Here is a 17,937-nt window from a genome sequence, read left to right as displayed (position 1 = left end):
TGTCCTGGAAAAACCAACCATACTGCCTCCCTTCGAAGAATTGAACTGGCAAAGGTTAGATTTTGATGCGTACCACAAAAAAAGCAGCAAAATCAAGACTGGGATTTCCTGCGTGTAGAAGACAAACAGAAACATCAGTTTTCACGCAATATATTGCTGTGACCCAGGAGTACATGACGACCTTAATGCGTTCCGTTTGTGTGTGTGTGTGTGTGTGTGTGTGTGTGTGTGTGTGTGTGTATGTGTGTGTGTATGTGTGTGTGTGTGTGTGTGTGTGTGTGTGTGTGTGTAACGTACTGATTAGGTTAATGAACTACAAAACTCCCATGAAGGACTACAGTGGAGGATGAGTGTTCTGAACCAAACCAGGTCGTAAGGTTAGTTGCCCTGCTACACTACATTCCCTCCTTGCCTAAACATGTTCACAGCTCCTCGTATGTTATGATAAAATATTCACGCAAAAATATAACTGTGTTTATTAACAATATATTATGTTCTTATACAGTGAGATACTTGAAGAGGAAATTTCGATTAAAACCACACATTTTCAGAAGGTATTGAAGTCATTAGTTGAGATCCCGCCTCAGCACTTCATGTGGGATACCACAATCAAACCACGGCAATAAGACGTTCATGAAAAAAAAAAAGAAGCCTTGCAGATAAAATACTTAGTGATAAACTACTGCATTACGACGTTGATGAAGTGAAAGAGCGACACACAAACATTTAATTTTGGTCCAGTATGATCTTGAGCAAGAAGATTCAGGCACGATCCCAACATTCCAGGCACAGGAATGGCCCAAGTAAGAAAATAGGCAACCTTCCTGTAGGACATCAACCTGATGTCCCCAGCGAGACAAGGTCAACCAGGATAGTAAGGTCTGTAACCTCGCCGCGCCCACTACACAACCAGTTTAACGCACACGCCGACAGACCATCGCTGGACCCAAGAGGCTCCATGGGGTTCTGTGTACCACCCAGGTGCTGGTACACTTGACGCCACCCTTATCAGGCCCGCGGAGAGACTACACAGTGGCATGTTAACTCGAACTAAGGTAAATATGGTGGGTGACCAACAACTGGTTAACGCCTTGAACCCACGGAGAAAAGAAAACGGAGCAAGAAGAGCCCACGCGCAAACTTATTTCCTCCTCACGTTGTCTCACTTTCTTGATAACTCACTTTCGTGTTTTCAACGAAACACAATGAAGAAAAGTCAAATAATACTTTCTCTTCCCTCCTTCCGAGCTGGCGCCAGATCACACACACACACACACACACACACACACACACACACACACACACACACTTAAGACAACAGGACAATAAATTTCTTCGAAATGTAATGGCACACCTATCTCGGCTAGGTGAATACCCTCGTGAGTGGATGATTGAGCTGTCCTGATGATACACTATTATCTTTTGTAAATGAGGTTTTACGTAGCAATGACTACTAAACTTTTATAGAAATGAGGACTATTGCAAGGACCTTCATATCTTCCGTCGTCTATTCAGATTTTAGGAAGAGCTCCACGACAAATAAATAAGTACATAATTTCTCGCCGCAGTCACCACGTAAGTGGCGGCAGGGATCCAGGAGGTGGAACGGTTGGGCAACTGCGTCAGTCAGGTGGTGGGTACCGGGCGACGTGGTGCCTCCTCAGCACAGGTGAACTGAACACTGAGCATCCTGAGACGTCGACCTGCACTGCATCGCCTGTCTTGTAATTTTGCTAACTCTGGTTTTATATTGCTGGTAATCCATTGTATATATCGATTAACTGTGCTTTCGCGTGACAGGATGTTTACACATTACAATACTTGATCTTGTTGAGGTGCTGCACAGTGATCACTAGTGACTGATGTTTATCCAAGTAGCAGTGCTCAGCGTCAACTACAATGGTGTTTTAGTGTGCATGTGTATTATACATTCATGGAAATCGTTGCAAACCTTGGGATCTTTATTTCAGACAAATATTTCCTAAAAAATCATCCCACTATACAAACTCAAGCGATGTGACGAAGCCCTGCGATTGTCACGTGTGTATCACGCGCGGACGGACATCTGTTCCAGGTAGTAATTGAACGGAAATCTGTTCCAGGTAGTAATTGACTGACGCAAGGGCGGGTCTCATCTGTCTTCCTAAGCACACTCTGCCTCCTCCTCTCCCTCTCCTCCTTTGGATAGTCACCGGCAATACACTTTCAGCGACAGCCACGCTAGTTGAATCAATGAATCTCCCTCGGGTTTCTAGTGGTTTTAGCTGAACAGTATATCGTTATGCGTGAAAATGTGGCCGTCATTGTATTAATGCATCTTTTGATCCTTCAAATCCTTTTGTATGGATAGTTTTGCAAAATAAATATTTCAGTAGATAAAAGTTTCAAGAAAGCTAAAGAACTAGTTGCCGAAAATAGGTTTCCACAGTACTGGTGGGATTAACTTGAAGCGACTTTCCTTGACACTCCACCTGTCAACCAGGTTGACGCACTCGCTGGACTCGACCGCTGGGTGAAGGTGATTGCCGGGCGTGACCTTGGCCTTCATCCTCTTCCCCGTGCTCCATCCTAAGCCCTGCCCTTGCTTTTCAACCACCTAGCGCTCGAATATTCCCGGCAGCACTGACTCGAAAAAGTGATCTTCGAAAATACAAAGGAAGAATACGTACTGCTTTCCTTTGATCTAAAGTGGTGAACTAATGTGAATAAATCCATGTAAGAAAGCCAGGCATAAATGTGTTAGTTTATATTTCTATTTTTATTTTTGATTGGAAAAAAAGAATAGTAACGCTATGATCATTGTGACATATACCGTCGTGTAACTACTCTGGTGTTACACTATTATCTTATAATATTGTGACAAGATTCTCTCTCTCTCTCTCTCTCTCTCTCTCTCTCTCTCTCTCTCTCTCTCTCTCTCTCTCTCTCTCTCTCTCTCTCTCTCTTCCTCACTCCTAAAAAAAATTCCTGACATTAAATATCCCTATCATTTAAGATAACCACAATTAAGTTATGTTCCCTTGAACACCAACAAATTCAGTGTAGCAGATGTACTAAAAATATTGTAATTCAATATGAAAGTTCAGTGGATGGAAGGCTCCCAGTTTGTCTCTTCCATTATTTTCAATAATCTTTCACGACTTCCATGGAATGCAGACATGTTTGAAATATACATATACACACACACACACATATATATATATATATATATATATATATATATATATATATATATATATATATATATATATATATATATATATATATATATATATATATATATATATATATATATATATATATATCCAAGTAGTAGTAATAGTTGTAGTAGTAGTAGGAGTAATAGTAGTAGTAGTAGTAGTAGTAGTAGTAGTAGTAGTAGTAGTAGTAGTAGTAATTATAGTAGTAGTAGTAGTATTAGTACTAGTAGTAGTAGTAGTTCTGCTTTACGGTGCGTCTGAGAGAGAGAGAGAGAGAGAGAGAGAGAGAGAGAGAGAGAGAGAGAGAGAGAGAGAGAGAGAGAGGTGTTCCAGGGAAGAAGAGGGTAGAGAGAAGCAGGGCGGGCAGGACAAGGTTTGGAGCTGGTGGCAGGGTTACGTGTGGAGTGACTGACCTTTCGGGAAACGTCCCTCCACAGGTGCATACTCTTGTGTAAAAAGAAAAAAATATTAAAAGATAAATAAACGAATAAAAAGCGGCAATGGTGCAGCGTGTGAGGCGAGGTGGTGTCAGTGCCCTGGTCAGAAGTGATCAACAAAGTCCCCACGCAATGTCCAGCCTACCCTTGGTGACGGTGGTCGTTATTTTCAAATTACTGCATCAACGACAACATCGACAACAATAACAAGACAAAAGTACAATCGAGAGAACACACACACACACACACACACACACACACACACACACACTCTCTCTCTCTCTCTCTCTCTCTCTCCCCAAGGTGAAGGCCAACCAAACACGATGAGGCGTGGCCTGAGGGTCACTCACCCCCGCCACCATCACCACCACCACAACAACACCTCCATCAACACCCCTTCCTCTTCACCCCCAACATCAAGTTCTCCTCTTGAGCGTTTACTCCCAACCCACTGGCTGCTGGCAACACTGACGGGAAAGACAGTCGGCGCTGCTGTCGAGGAACACGTGATCAAGCCAGACCAAAGATGAAGTCATGACGGCCTCGTATGAAAAAAAAAAAAAAAAAATGTAAACACGAGTAGCACAAAGTAAAATTAACACGTGTAAAAGAGGAAAGAGGGAAGATAGTATGAATTTGTAATGAGATGGTGGGGAAAGAGTACAAGGGCGTCACACAGTGCAAGGAACACATTCCATTAACTACGGCATGACCAGCTACACCAAACGCAAAGCCACCGTCACCGACACCGCTGCCAGACGTGCCCTTCTTTGCCCTTTTCCATCTAGCTGTTCTTCATATATTTCTCGAACACCTCATTGTGAATTAACAACTAGCAACATTGCTTTAGATTCAAGTGGTCAAACCTGTTGCCAGGGAAGGGAGGGGATTCTCTCTCTCTCTCTCTCTCTCTCTCTCTCTCTCTCTCTCTCTCTCTCTCTCTCTCTCCTCTCTCTCTCTCTCTCTCTCTCTCTCTCTCTCTCTCTCTCTCTCCACTAAATGGTCACTAACCTTTCCTTGTTATTTCCAGGTAGCTGCGATGGAAAGCACTTAAGCACCTATACTTGATAAAAAGTTCCTTGAGGAATCACATCGTATCTCTATAGAAGGAAGAAAATATTGTTCCGATGAGAAAAATGTATTACTCGGTATTAGTTATCGCGTAAGTATTAGTGTGTGTGTGTCTCTCTCGGTGTGTGTGTGTGTGTGTGTGTGTGTGTGTGTGTGTGTGATGGTATGTAAGTCGGTCTTTGTGTTACAACATGAACATGCATATTTTACTTTGAACTATTCCAAAAGCTGGCACTCTTTTTTGGAGGGTTTCCGTTTGTAATGTAATGTAGTACAGCGTGATTGATATCTCCCTAAGTAATTCAACTGCTGCGTAATCCCATTTCTTTTCTTTGTCACAGGTGCACGGCAGCGACAATGGCGGCAGCGAGTAATGACCGCCAACCCAGGCGTGAGTCGAGTGTTTAACACTGCAGGAAGAATTCCCCATCTGCAGTTATTTATCATAGCCGTAATATTTTTCTTTCCAATATAAAGTAGGTTGTTGATCTATTATAAAAAAAAAAGTTTTGTGACGATAGATAAAGCGGTGCCATTACCCACTGTTGCGAGGACTTCTCTTCCTTTGCCCGACGTGGTAAAATCTGAGAGGGTCAGCTGTCTTGATTGGTAATAGCGCCATGTATCTTGATGCTGCCTCTGTAATGCAGACTCTAGGAAGGCAGGTCTGGGATGTCGTGATCTGAGAGTTAGGGTTTTCGTAACACCAGTAATTATGAATGTAAAGATGCAGGTGTTTATCATATCTGCTTACTGTTGAGTCTCCCTTTAGCCTTCATGCCTGACTATCCACAATGAACCTATCGCCACGCCTGCCGCAGCGCCAGTCACTGAACCTTGCCGTCCTTCCCCTTGGTAGGGATCATCCAGCAGATGACATCTCACTCGGTCATCGGCGGTCCAGACTATCAGCTATGCGAGAAGGGAGGCACCATGGGTGCCTGTCTGCCCATGACAATCTGTCAACAACAGGGAAAGTTCATCGGATATTGCGGTAACACCGGCACCTACTGCTGCAAAGGTGTGTGTGTGTGTGTGTGTGTGTGTGTGTGTGTGTGTGTGTGTGTGTGTGTGTGTGCGTGCGTGCGTGCGTGCGTGCGTGCGTGCGTGCGCGCGCGCGCGCGCGCTGTCATTTTGCTTGTCACAAAGATTTACAAAACAAAAAAAAATTTTTTCTCTCTAATAGATTTATCATCATCATCATCATCAGCAGCACCATTTCCAGTATCATAACTTAGCAACAACAACAACAACAACAACCACAACAACAATAAACAAGATTCCCTCGCGACCCTTCCCTGTTCCCCCAGTAGTAATCAGCCTCTTTCCTTCCCCTGCAGTTATCAAGACGTGCGGGGACAGAACCACGTCCCACCAAGCCATCTTCAGGAATCCAACCTATCCGGGCAGGGACAGCGAGGCCAGGGTGTGCCCCTTCAAAATGGACATCGGCAAGGGAGTGTGTGGAGTCAGGTGGGTGATGGTGGTGGTGGTGGTGGTGACATTAGAGTGATAGCGGGAATAGATGCCAGGGTTGGGATGAACGTTCAAGCAGTCTACAGTAGCGTCCTCTTATAATTTGTTACAACCTATGGTATATAATTCTTGTTCTTCCCTAACCATCCTTGAGGTGAGGTAGACACGTTACATTATGTTCTGAGCCACAGCAGGCCACTCCAAGAACAATTAGTTACAGGTGGGATGTCTTCACCGCAGCGAACACAGGTAGCGCCACAGGTTACTTTTCAAAAGGTAATGTTAATGAATCTAATTTACATATTTTTTTGTCTAGGTTTATTCTTCAACGGGTAACGCTATAGTGTCCGCAGGCTAGGCAACTTAGGCCTGGCGTTTTATTCTCACTTTTCTCTGCATTACCATACTGAGCCGAACAACAGCAAGGTGTCAAAATAACCCAAAGAAGGCAACTCACATGCTTGTCACCGCAAAGAGTTATGCAAGTCCTGCTCATGGCCACCCACGCTAATCCTTCCAGGCAGCCTGGGATCACATGTGTGTGTGTGTGTGTGTGTGTGTGTATGTGTGTGTGTGTGTGTGTGTGTGTGTGTGTGTGTGTGTGTGTGTGTGTGTGTGTGTGTGTGTGTGTGTGTGTCACGTCGTACGTCTTTTTACCATTACGTAACTCTCAGCCATCATGCTGTTGCTAAGGCCACACACACACACACACACACACACACACACACACACACACACACACTTTCTACGCTTCCTTCCTAACGTTTAAAGATTAACTCGAGTCAAATTTCTTCGCTACCTATTTATGAACACCTGAGAAAGTGATGACAGCTGAAATAACAACAAATCAAATTCATGTAGTGTAATGCCTTCTGTAACCTTTCACGGCAATCAATCACGCATATCTTAAAAATGCAGCTGCCTTTCACGACTCCCTTTCCTTCCATAACATTCCATTATTATTCATCCTTCACAACGAGGCAACTCTTTCCTCTCACTGCACCTTCCCCTACATACTAAGAAAAATCATATTCCTGCAATCCCACTTTTTCTCTCAGGCTAAACTTCGACTTCTTTGAGTTAGCCAAGTACTTGAGCGGTGTGTGTATCCGGGACACCTTGACCGTGCTCGGATCGGCGGTGTCCAACTACACAGCCACCCCCGTCTGCGGCAACATGACGAACTGGGCAAGTACGTGTTCAGACAGGGGAGGCTGATGCTGACTTGGCAGGATGGGGAAGTACCTAGAAACACGCTTGGTAGACGGGGGAAGGTCGCAGTGGCAAACATGTCTCGAGGGGAAAGGAGGGTTGAAATGTAGAGATAAAAAAAAAAATCATAAAACAGGCTGTGAGGAAGGTACAATTATCAGGAATGGCCTAAAGGGAGGTTGGAGGGAGGGGAAAAAAGTATAGAAAGAAAATGATAAAGGATGAGGAATAGAGGATGGATGGAAAAATACTAGGGGAGAGAGAGAGAGAGAGAGAGGAGAGAGAGAGAGAGAGAGATCCTTGTTGGGTGAGTGCGAAGGAGCTACGAGTATCTGCGCTAAACCTACAATCATTATGGGCCGCCAGATTACATAGGGCCTATACCCTTAACATGAGAGTAAATTAGGTAGCAAATAGCAATAACAGAGAGAGAGAGAGAGAGAGAGAGAGAGAGAGAGAGAGAGAGAGAGAGAGAGAGAGAGAGAGAGAATATTATTCAATTTAGTTTCCCTCGCGTTGCCTTTCAGCAACATTCCCGGTGAAGGAGGGAGGACACATCACGCTGGCCATGGTGCTGCAGGGGATGCCATCATACAAGTTCTCCATCAGAATAACGCAACTGCAATGCTCAAAGATCACCACCTTCATCTGTAAGTTGTCTGTAGTTACTTAGCTTCTCCGCATCTCTTTCTTTGCTTTCTTTGTGTGACGCGCGTAGTGGTAAAGACGATTAACATTATGTATATGACTACTGTAGCAAAGCAAGTCGACACTCGCCCCTTTCCATGGAAAATTTCGCGTGATGAATTTGTTATATACTCTGGCTGCTATTATTTTCCTTGACTTGCTTTGTTTTATCTGTCTGTCTGTCTGTTTGTCTGCCCGTCTATCTGTCTGTGTTTCTCTATCAGTCTGTTTGTCCCTCACATAAAATGACCTGAGGGAGCGAGGAGTTCGTGTCTACTCTGTTTTGCTTACTTTTCTTCTAAAACCTGTTTGTAATGCATCTTCCTCTGCTTCATGTCCCTCCACTCATTCCTGACGTCGCCAACTAGTTTCGTAAGATTTGTATAGGGTTCCTGCTTCATGCCGCTGGTACTCTCCGCGGGCCTGGGTAAAGGGCGCCGTGTGCAGGCACTCTGTGATCTTTTCCCGTGAACTTTAGGATTTTCTTTTTTAATCCTAATATCAAAGCATCATCGGCAGAGCGTCAATCTCAAAGCCTTGGAATCGTGATAAAAAAATAAAATGGAAAAATTAATAAAAACGGGCATATTTAAAACGTCATTAATGTGAAAAAAAGAGAGAAAAGGGAAAAAGAAAGAAGAAATTAAAGATCACGAATGGAAAGGTCACACACACACACACACACACACACACACACACACACACAAAATATATAACTTGCATATAACTTTTCTTCACTTCTCACTGATTGGCACCTCGTCTTCCATCCGCAGCTCCCACCAGTGCTGGAATTAAGAATGTGGACGCCGAGCCCTATACACCCACCACCACCCCACCCCCGACAGAGACCCCGGAGACCACCACTGATATGACGACGGAGATACCCACCACCACCTTTGTGACCACAGACGTTCCCACGACCAACGCAGCACCTGCTGGCGCGACAGAGGGAACTTCTGGACCCACCACGCTCCAGCCGGGGAGGATAGCTATCCCGAAGCACGACAAGGTGAGAGAGAGAGAGAGAGAGAGAAAGAGAAAGAGAGAGAGAGAGAGAGAGAGAGAGAGAGAGAGAGAGAGAGAGAGAGAGAGAGAGAGAGAGAGAGAGAGAGAGAGAGAGAGAGAGAGAGCGGGGCGGAGGGTGGAGTCGTAATGGCGGTAATAAACATTCCAACTTTGCATCTGTCGAACCGCCACACATTGCCATTCTCTCCTGACAGGTGGTATTAAAGGCTCCATACGAAGAGGAAGAGGAGGAGGAGGAATATGACCTAGCGGTGGAAGGCGTGGACTCTGTACCCTCCGTCTCGGCCTTTAAAAGGGGTAAGTACACCTTGCCCTCGTCTTGGATGCCACTTTCCTCATTCTTCCCCAACCCTCCGGCTCTGCCCGCCCTTGCAACTCCTTCCTGTTTTCTTCTCCTGCTTCACAGCGAATCCTGCTTTATATGTAGCTACTTTCTAGCACCACTGGACTTCAGCGACTCCTTGTCATCGTCAGCATGCTGCTTTTATTAGGTATTGATGTAATCCTCAACTGCACTGACATTTGCGTCAAGTACCTTTGCCATTTGCTATAAAATTTCTTTTCCACTCAGCACGACTGATTCTTGTTAAATGTAATCGCAGGCCTAAAACAACTGTATTTGATAAAACTGTATTGTTTCTTTCCACTCTCCCCTTCCTGGACGGAAACTTCAGCCTTCGAGATGCGAGTTAATGACAGGTGCTGGCAGTATGAGGATGAGTCTGACACTGGCTTCAGGATTATCGGCGGAGACTACACCAACCTCAATGAGTACCCGTGGCAGGTGAGCATCGCTGCCTTGTCTCCCGTGTTCCTCAAGGGCAAGACAAAGGCTTGATTGTATCGTACCAGAAGCATAGCGTACACCTGCAGCCATTTCATGACAACCACGGCAAAAAGCTATCTTTCTTTCTTATATGTTCTCTCTTTCTTTCGTTCTTTCGTGTTTGTTTTTTCTCTCTAAATTTAGAGCCGTCTTCTCGATCGGTCACACACCAGAACTCTTGACAAATATCGTATAAATGTCAATAACAAAGGATGCGGGACGAGAGTATATAAAATAAATAAATAAAATAAAGATAAACGAATAAATAAAAAAATAAATAGAATAAAATAAATTAAATAAATAAATAAATGAAATAAAATAAATAAAATGAACATATACAAATAAAGAATATGATAATAATAATAAAAAAGTTCAGAACTAACCGGAGATGAGCAGCAATGTGAGGCGTGAATGGCGAATCGTAGAAGGTGAGGTGCGTGTGGTTATTACATGATTGGCGTGTCGGCAGGTTGGGTTGGTGTACAAAAAAAAGTTCTTCTGCGGTGGCTCCCTCATCGACGACCGCCGCGTGCTCACCGCCTCCCACTGCGTCTTCGGGTGAGTTATGAGTCTCACTATTAAAGCATGATCTCTCTCTCTCTCTCTCTCTCTCTCTCTCTCTCTCTCTCTCTCTCTCTCTCTCTCTCTCTCTCTCTCTCTCTCTCTCATACTTAAACATATCTCATTTCATCGATCTGTCTACATTGGTTAATCTGTTGTCAACCTTGCGCTCTCTTTACTTCTCTCATCACCTCTGTCGTGTCCCCCACTGACCCTTAACCTTCATGAGCCTCACAGTACACAAATTACTCTCGGCCGCAGTGCACATTTTACGCTATAGCCTCCCCCCACCTCCTCCCTGCCCTTCAGAGTTGTCGATTAAACCTTCGTGATGAATCCTCCGCCACTGACTTTTATTTTAGAAACACGGATGGTGCACAGAACGTTATATGGATCAATAAAATATAACATATACACAAAGAACAGAGCTTGTTGCATACACACAAGATTGCCTTGTCAATTATGTACATTTTCCTTGGTCACGTCTCTATGATCAATTTTCTTCCATCAGGAGCTTCTCAAAGGGCATCGGCGAGCTCATTGTCACCATCGGCGACCACGACCTCTCCACCCGCAGCGAAACTAACCACACAGTGAGCAGGGTGAGTATGCCGATACCTAGTGAGCTGATAAGCAAACACAGCCGCCGAAATTATCGTTTTCATCATTGTTGCTATCATTTTGGAAAAAATAATTAATATCACCAAGTCACCAAAGTCAATTATATATATATATATATAATATATATATATATATATATATATATATATATATATATATATATATATATATATATATATATATATATATATATATATATATATATATATATATATATATATATATATATATATATATATATATATATATATATATATATATATATATATATATATATATATATATATATATATATATATATATATATATATATAAATTTCGCGATAAGGTTGGTCTCATTGCTGACTACATGTCGATGAAGGAAGAAGCTTTAATATTAATGTGAGTGTGTAAGTACTGCTGTTTTCGGGTTGGCAGGAAGGTTTGGGAGACCAGGAATACTCGTATATATCTATCTATCTATCTATATATATATATATATATATATATATATATATATATATATATATATATATATATATATATATATATATATATATATATCTATCTATCTATCTATCTATCTATCTATCTATCTATCTATCTATCTATCTATCTATCTATCTATATATATATATATATATATATATATATATATATATATATATATATATATATATATATATATATATATATATATATATATATATATATATATATATATATATATATATATATATATATATATATATATATATATATATCTCATTCCTGTGTCACCATTAGTCACAATTGGTTCACTCTTGTCAAGTAGGACAAAAGGTGCGCTATTAAAAATATAGGGTACAAATTCTCACTTTCATAAGAATAACTCATTATTGATTTTTTCTATCCCCAACGCAGGTCAAGTCCATCATCTGGAACATGCACTACAACCCTCACACCACGCAGAATGACATCGCTATTCTGGAGTTGGAGAAACCTATCAACTTTGATTATAGGAAAAGCGCAGTCAGGCTTCCCAGCGACCTAGGTGCGGACTTAAGGTGTCACGTGAGAGAGAGAGAGAGAGGAGAGAGAGAGAGAGAGAGAGAGAGAGAGAGAGAGAGAGAGAGAGAGAGAGAGAGAGAGAGAGAGAGAGAGAGAGAGAGATTCCTTTTAGAGAGATTCCTTTGTTTATCTCCACAGACGAGCTATACGCAGATGCCAATGCGACGGTCACCGGCTGGGGCAGGTTTGACATAAAAAAAAAGAAGACCAGCCCTGTGCTGAAGGAGTACACTAGCACGTTGATCAACAGCACGAACTGCGTCAAGGCGTGGAATATGTTCCCGGGTATCAGCGCAGAACTGGAACAACACATTTGTCTGGACGTCACTATTGGAACGCCGTGCCATGTAAGTAGAGACACATGATACTGAGGGTGCGTGAGGTAGAATGAATTAATCCGTTGATTTCAGGTAATGCAACAACAGTGCTGCACATGAAAAATGAATAAACATTGATGTAATTGTTAAACGGGGGAAAAAATGAAGCAAGATAAAAGATAAAAGAAACTTAATGTTGAATATAAATATCAGATAAAATCAGGCAAAATGAGACAGTCATTACAGTTCACATAGGTTAGACAAACGATGATATAACAAATGACTTATTGCATTCTACGATTTTAAAGTTTTATCATTCAGTGTTTTAAAGGTACAGACTCTGGTCTAGACCGAGGCTTTGTGAGTTGATGGCAAAAATATCCCATTCTTGTGGCGGTGTATGGCCATGCTGAAATTGTGGCATGTAAACTTCCCGCAATAATTTTATGGCACACACACACACACACACACACACACACACACACACACACACTCTGGGCTAAATGTCCTTGGTGCCTCCTCTTTGCCATTAAACTTCAAAGAATTAAACAAAGTAATGTTCATTTCAGGCCAAAAAATTGCTTAATCAAAACAATGAAGTATTGAACCTTAGCCTCTGAACTCAAATGTAATCAAACATTCGGTATTCTTAGTGTTTAAGTGCGGCAGGTGAACAGCGCGGGTAAGATCTGTCAGTCCGTCGTGGCGCAGGTTTGCCGCACTCTTGGCACGTGGACTTCTGTAAGCTGCTTGTCTATTCAGAGCCACCCTCGCTAAACTTCTCTCATTCCTACATCTAACTATGTGCCCATCTATCATTTAATATCATTAAATTCCGTTAATCTTTTGCTATAGAATAGCAACATCATTATGAATATTTATTTATTTTTTTTTTTTTATTTTTTCTCTCTCGGAAATGAGGGAGAATAGATTCTGAAAGGCGGCAATATTTGCTGTTGACATTTTGGTGAAACTCACTTCTGCACGCCACTAGACCAGATCCAGCATAAGCGAGAGGGAGATTGCCCTGCACACAAATGTCAACCTCTCGATGTCTTCCTAAATATTGCAAGGAAATTCCAAACATTTTTTTTTCGTTGATTTCAAAATAGGTCATTGTTATGATCGTCACATTGCCATATAACAAAGTGAATTCTGAAAGCAGTCAAGGAACCCATTAAGCAAAAAGGAGAAAAATGTAAAATTCGGTGATTTAGTATTTTGAAGGAGCAAAAGAGTCCGTGACCAAAAGTACACTTTCCCATGCTCTCTGATATATTGAGAATAATGCCACACTAAAAGCCTTCGGAATGCCTGATTTTGCTCGCTTGCCGTACAAGTCGAACTGTCATGTAAAAATATGGAGCCTTTCAAAACTAAATTTAACCGAACGTTACAATATTCTTGTTGGAGAGGCTTCATCGCTCCATGGAACCCAGTGAACTCACGCTCCTGCCAGGTTCTCAAATATGTTGAGGAGGAGACGGATAAGGGCAGAACGAGGCATTTCCGGCGGTTTTTAAATGAACAGTTTTTAAACATCAAAATATATGGAAAAGTTAATTTTCCAACAAGTAATTCATTACTGACTGAAAGCACCTCCTCACGCTTTGCCTGAGGAGGCAACCTGAGAGGAAGCTTGTTCGTCGCCTCCTCAGTGTAGTGCACAAGGGAACGCTAGGCGAAATCTACACAAAACAATAGGTATATAATACATACGTCCAAGATCATGTTTCCCTCAAAACAAGAGCAGTACCACGAGTAAAGTAAAGTGTTTAAGCAGAAGGTACAGAATGACCATCGGAAAACCTCTCGGAAAAATTCAGCACCAATATCCCTCCATCATTCACTATTCATGCAGCTCGCTTGGTGCAATTCACTCCAGGAAAGTGCAACAACAAATTTAGAATCGAGTTCGTGAGCTTTTCTTTTTTTCATTTTATTTAATCAGTGACACCTGGAACAATCGAACCTGGTACCAGTGGCAATTGAGCAAGGCCCGTCACTCGGGAGCACACTCGACCTTTCAACGCACGACAGCTCATCCGCGCCCACGTTCCCGAATCAGTTAACGCGCGTCCTCACTAAAATTCTGAGCAAATCACCAGTAGTGTCCTTGGAAATGTACACTTAGCTTATAGTCATGTTTCGAGGTTTTGTGAGTCCGAAACGAAGCACTGAATTGAGTAACTCGTCCTCATTTATATAACCTTTTGATTGCTTGGTGATAACAATGACAAAATAATCCTAGTCGATGATTTCATTGAGCCAGAATAAAACCGCAGGCTCGATAAGGTCTGAACTGCTCCATCATTCACTTCTATTACTGTCAGTGTTACGTATCTTCCTATATTATACTAAAAATTTGCACCACCGATACATACAAATTAAGATGACTCACGAGAATACAAAGCAGTTAAACTGGTCAAAATTGGAGCAGAATCAGTGGTGGTGCACTTGAAAACATACTTGAACTGTAACAGTGGTTCATAAGTTCAAAACAAAAAATACAGAAAATCATACAAACATGCACGTACTGAATTCCTGGGCTCCTCTGGCAACATTCAACTTTTCGCACTTGTCCTGGGTCCTGTTGGGATAGCCGCGGTCAGATAGAACACAACACTTATAAAGCGCAAGATTTCAGCGTCACTCCACGCTTCCACTCACTATTGTGATGGCGGCGCTATGGTGCAGGGCTCCGATATCTCAGATGACGGGCGGCCACTTATTGCCAGCAACAGAAAGATTCTTTTTCTTTTTTCATTATCCTCCACATCTATCGCACTTTTCTGTTAGGTCACATAGCATGGCAGTGCATGCGTCAAAAAGCGAAGTTATCTGACTGATTTATAGGTTCCCATAGGCTTAGACCCTCGAGAAAAAAAAATAATAATAATAGTGATAACTCAGGCTGAAGTGGAAGAACTACATGATCATCAGAGGGTGGGATTCTCATTTCGTGGTAGGATAATCGGGCAGCCATGTTCACGTTTCGACGAGCACCAGCCTTTGCACAGTTATCAGGCAGACCTCGGTACATTGCATAAAGATCAAATCACAATTATTATCGTACAAAATATTCTTCCTCCGGTGTTAATGTATTTATCTCTTCTCGGCAGGGTGACAGCGGGGGGCCACTGGTGGTCTGCGCAGGAAACCACTGCACTCAGGTCGGGGTGGTAAGTTTCGGCTTCCCGCTGTGTACCAATGTGGGTCTGCCAGCAGTGTTCGCGCGCGTCACTTACTTCAAGTCCTGGATAGACATGAACACTCACACGCTGTCGGTGCTCCACGTGTGAGACGAATGCTGCTTATGGGACGACCATTGGTGAGGCAAGGAAACGCGGGAGATGTAAAGAAAGAGAGACAGAAGGAAGCAATTCCTTAGTGAAAATGGAAGAAACACAGTAACAACTAACAGAAAGATGATGGACAACGTATACGTATAGTAGACTACTCAAAGCAGGAGCACGGGCTGTGCGACTTTCAGTGTAAATAGACGAGCCGCTAAGTTTTCAGTTAAATTGTTATGGATTAAGTAAACGTTTTGTTTGCTTCTCAGAAAGCATTCCTTCAATAACAATTTCTGCATCAGAAAAAAAAAAAAAATAGGAGCACTTGGAATTTATCCTGAGAAGTACTAAAATATCAAACAAGTAAAATAAAATAAAGTAAATCAATGAAAAAAGACAGCGATTTGTCATGTGTTACAGACTACAACCATGAGCTTCTTTGTGACTACTTTATCCAGTGGATCTTTGGGTCACTGAATGCAATAAATTAACATCACAGTGTTTGTTCTTATATGTCACAGTACGGAAAAAAAAAGTATGGTTAAAAGAGAAATACATACTATAGTGTGGGACTTATTCTGTCATGATGTCAACATTGATCATATGTATCAATAGCATCACCATCACAACCATAGCTGTCTCCGCCAATACTGATAAATATCTACCCATCATTCACTATCACGAAAACCACTACCACTAATTCCACCTGCACTACCGCCAGTATACTAATATACCTCCATTACCCCTGTCACCACCATTATTAGTACATTCCAATAGTTTTCTCATTAGGTGTTGGTACATTCAGAATTTCTTTAGCATCTACACTATATCCATTTTTAATCATGCATTCACCTAACAAACGTGGTTATGCAAGGAAATGATTAACTGGTCCACAGCTATTTTGACAATGCAATCCAAATCCGCAGTCACAAACGTCAGATTATTATACAGTAACACAGCCACAAGTAACACGGGTTCTCCACTTCTGTTTTGTGATATATTTTGAATTAATTTGCTGTGTTACGTCACAGTCCGAACAAGAGAAAAGGAAATAAATAAAAAGTTCTGTGCTCCCAATGGAAGACGTGAGGTAAACACTGCAGAGAGAAGCTTGAATGAAAAAAGAAAATAAGATCGATAACAGTCACTGAAAAGAACGAAAATCGCTGAATTCGTAACAAATAAATAAAGAATAGATAATACGATAGAAAAGATAAAAAATAGCTCATAAATGCTAAGTCTGTTGGTTAACCTTTGGAGACGACCTGCTCAAAACAAAACTTAAAAAAACGTTGGCATACCTTCACTATTCACAAAGAAGACTAATGAAGATAAGGAAAACAAACAAACAAACTACAATTATGACACAAACAGCGTGAGAAAAGTACGAGGAGGGATGAGGCTTCAAGTCACCTCACCGACTCACGCACAATGCTTTCTCTTAGACCCATCAAAACATCTCAGGTGAGGCGTACTCGTGGATGCAAGACAACAGGAACAACTTCCCGTGTCTCAACATGCCACGTCGCAGATATTGAGTAATACGTGGTTACTAATAATATTACTGCACTCCTCATTATACTCGTGCAGTTCACAAAAACCTTCCTTCTTCATACACGATGGCAACAACCCCCTGCAGCACACACGTGTCGTCACCAACACCACACACCTGACGTCAATAGCAAACACCACTCCCCATCAGCACACACACAAACCGTCGCTAACGTCAAACACAGCAAACACGCGTCACCATCACAGTGATGTAACAGCACCACCTCTCTCCTAAACACTTCACCCTTACATGACGTGTGGCAGCTCCACGTGGCTATTTATCCAGCTTTTCATTTCCCAAAAATAAGCTCAATATGACTTTTTATATGTGTAACGGTATAATAAAGCTTGAAGATGACATTGATTTTTCCTTACTTCACCGTAGCCCAATTGGAAAGGTTGTACTGCGCGCTGACGCAGTACAACCTAACCTAACAATATATATATATATATATATATATATATATATATATATATATATATATATATATATATATATATATATATATATATATATATATATATATATATATATATATATGGAGAAATATGAACTTTAAATTAACAATAAACAGGCAAGCACTTATAACAGTAAGATTTATTATATATATGTATATATATATATAT

At 41.7% G+C, this 17,937-nt stretch overlaps 1 protein-coding gene and 1 long non-coding RNA gene across 5 annotated transcripts in view; one reads left to right on the top strand and one right to left on the bottom strand.

Moving 5' to 3' along the window:
• The window catches only part of LOC135108181 (uncharacterized), a 17,541-nt gene extending 1,962 nt beyond the window's left edge, over positions 1 to 15,579 (bottom strand). Inside the window, exon 1 of the long non-coding RNA XR_010272172.1 lies at positions 15,001 to 15,579. This is a non-coding gene — a long non-coding RNA (uncharacterized LOC135108181). The remainder of the gene's footprint in view (positions 1 to 15,000) is intronic.
• On the top strand, positions 919 to 17,668 carry LOC135108138 (transmembrane protease serine 11B-like protein). Of its 4 annotated transcripts, XM_064018869.1 has the most exons (16): positions 1,630 to 1,724; positions 1,971 to 2,074; positions 4,668 to 4,799; positions 5,050 to 5,099; positions 5,568 to 5,729; positions 6,049 to 6,181; positions 7,243 to 7,376; positions 7,924 to 8,046; positions 8,857 to 9,092; positions 9,304 to 9,406; positions 9,784 to 9,893; positions 10,405 to 10,493; positions 11,008 to 11,098; positions 12,000 to 12,129; positions 12,285 to 12,493; positions 15,586 to 17,668. In XM_064018869.1, the coding sequence occupies exons 3-16, from the start codon at positions 4,765 to 4,767 to the stop codon at positions 15,763 to 15,765; spliced, it is 1,785 nt and encodes a 594-aa protein (XP_063874939.1). In that variant the 5' UTR covers positions 1,630 to 1,724; positions 1,971 to 2,074; positions 4,668 to 4,764; the 3' UTR covers positions 15,766 to 17,668. The 4 variants fall into 4 exon arrangements, with proteins under 4 accessions (XP_063874948.1, XP_063874930.1, XP_063874939.1 ...); XM_064018878.1 differs by lacking the exons at positions 1,630 to 1,724; positions 1,971 to 2,074 and adding an exon at positions 919 to 1,055; XM_064018860.1 differs by lacking the exon at positions 1,971 to 2,074 and having other exon boundaries at positions 1,568 to 1,724.
• Positions 17,669 to 17,937: the final 269 nt, after the last annotated feature.

Source organism: Scylla paramamosain, chromosome 2 (genome assembly GCF_035594125.1).
Source record: "Scylla paramamosain isolate STU-SP2022 chromosome 2, ASM3559412v1, whole genome shotgun sequence".
NCBI classification, from domain to species: Eukaryota; Metazoa; Arthropoda; class Malacostraca; order Decapoda; family Portunidae; genus Scylla; species Scylla paramamosain.
The sequence above is the reverse complement of the archived record's forward strand: the minus strand, read 5'-3'. Positions and strand labels throughout refer to the sequence as shown.

What these genes read in the sequence shown, in the direction of transcription:
- LOC135108138 (XM_064018878.1), top strand. Translation starts at nt 4,765, where the DNA reads ATGAGAAAAATGTATTACTCGGTATTAGTTATCGC. An exon ending in CAACATGACGAACTGGGCAA is followed by an intron (nt 7,377 to 7,923) that starts GTACGTGTTCAG and finishes GTTGCCTTTCAG; the next exon opens with CAACATTCCCGGTGAAGGAG. An exon ending in CGTCTCGGCCTTTAAAAGGG is followed by an intron (nt 9,407 to 9,783) that starts GTAAGTACACCT and finishes CGGAAACTTCAG; the next exon opens with CCTTCGAGATGCGAGTTAAT.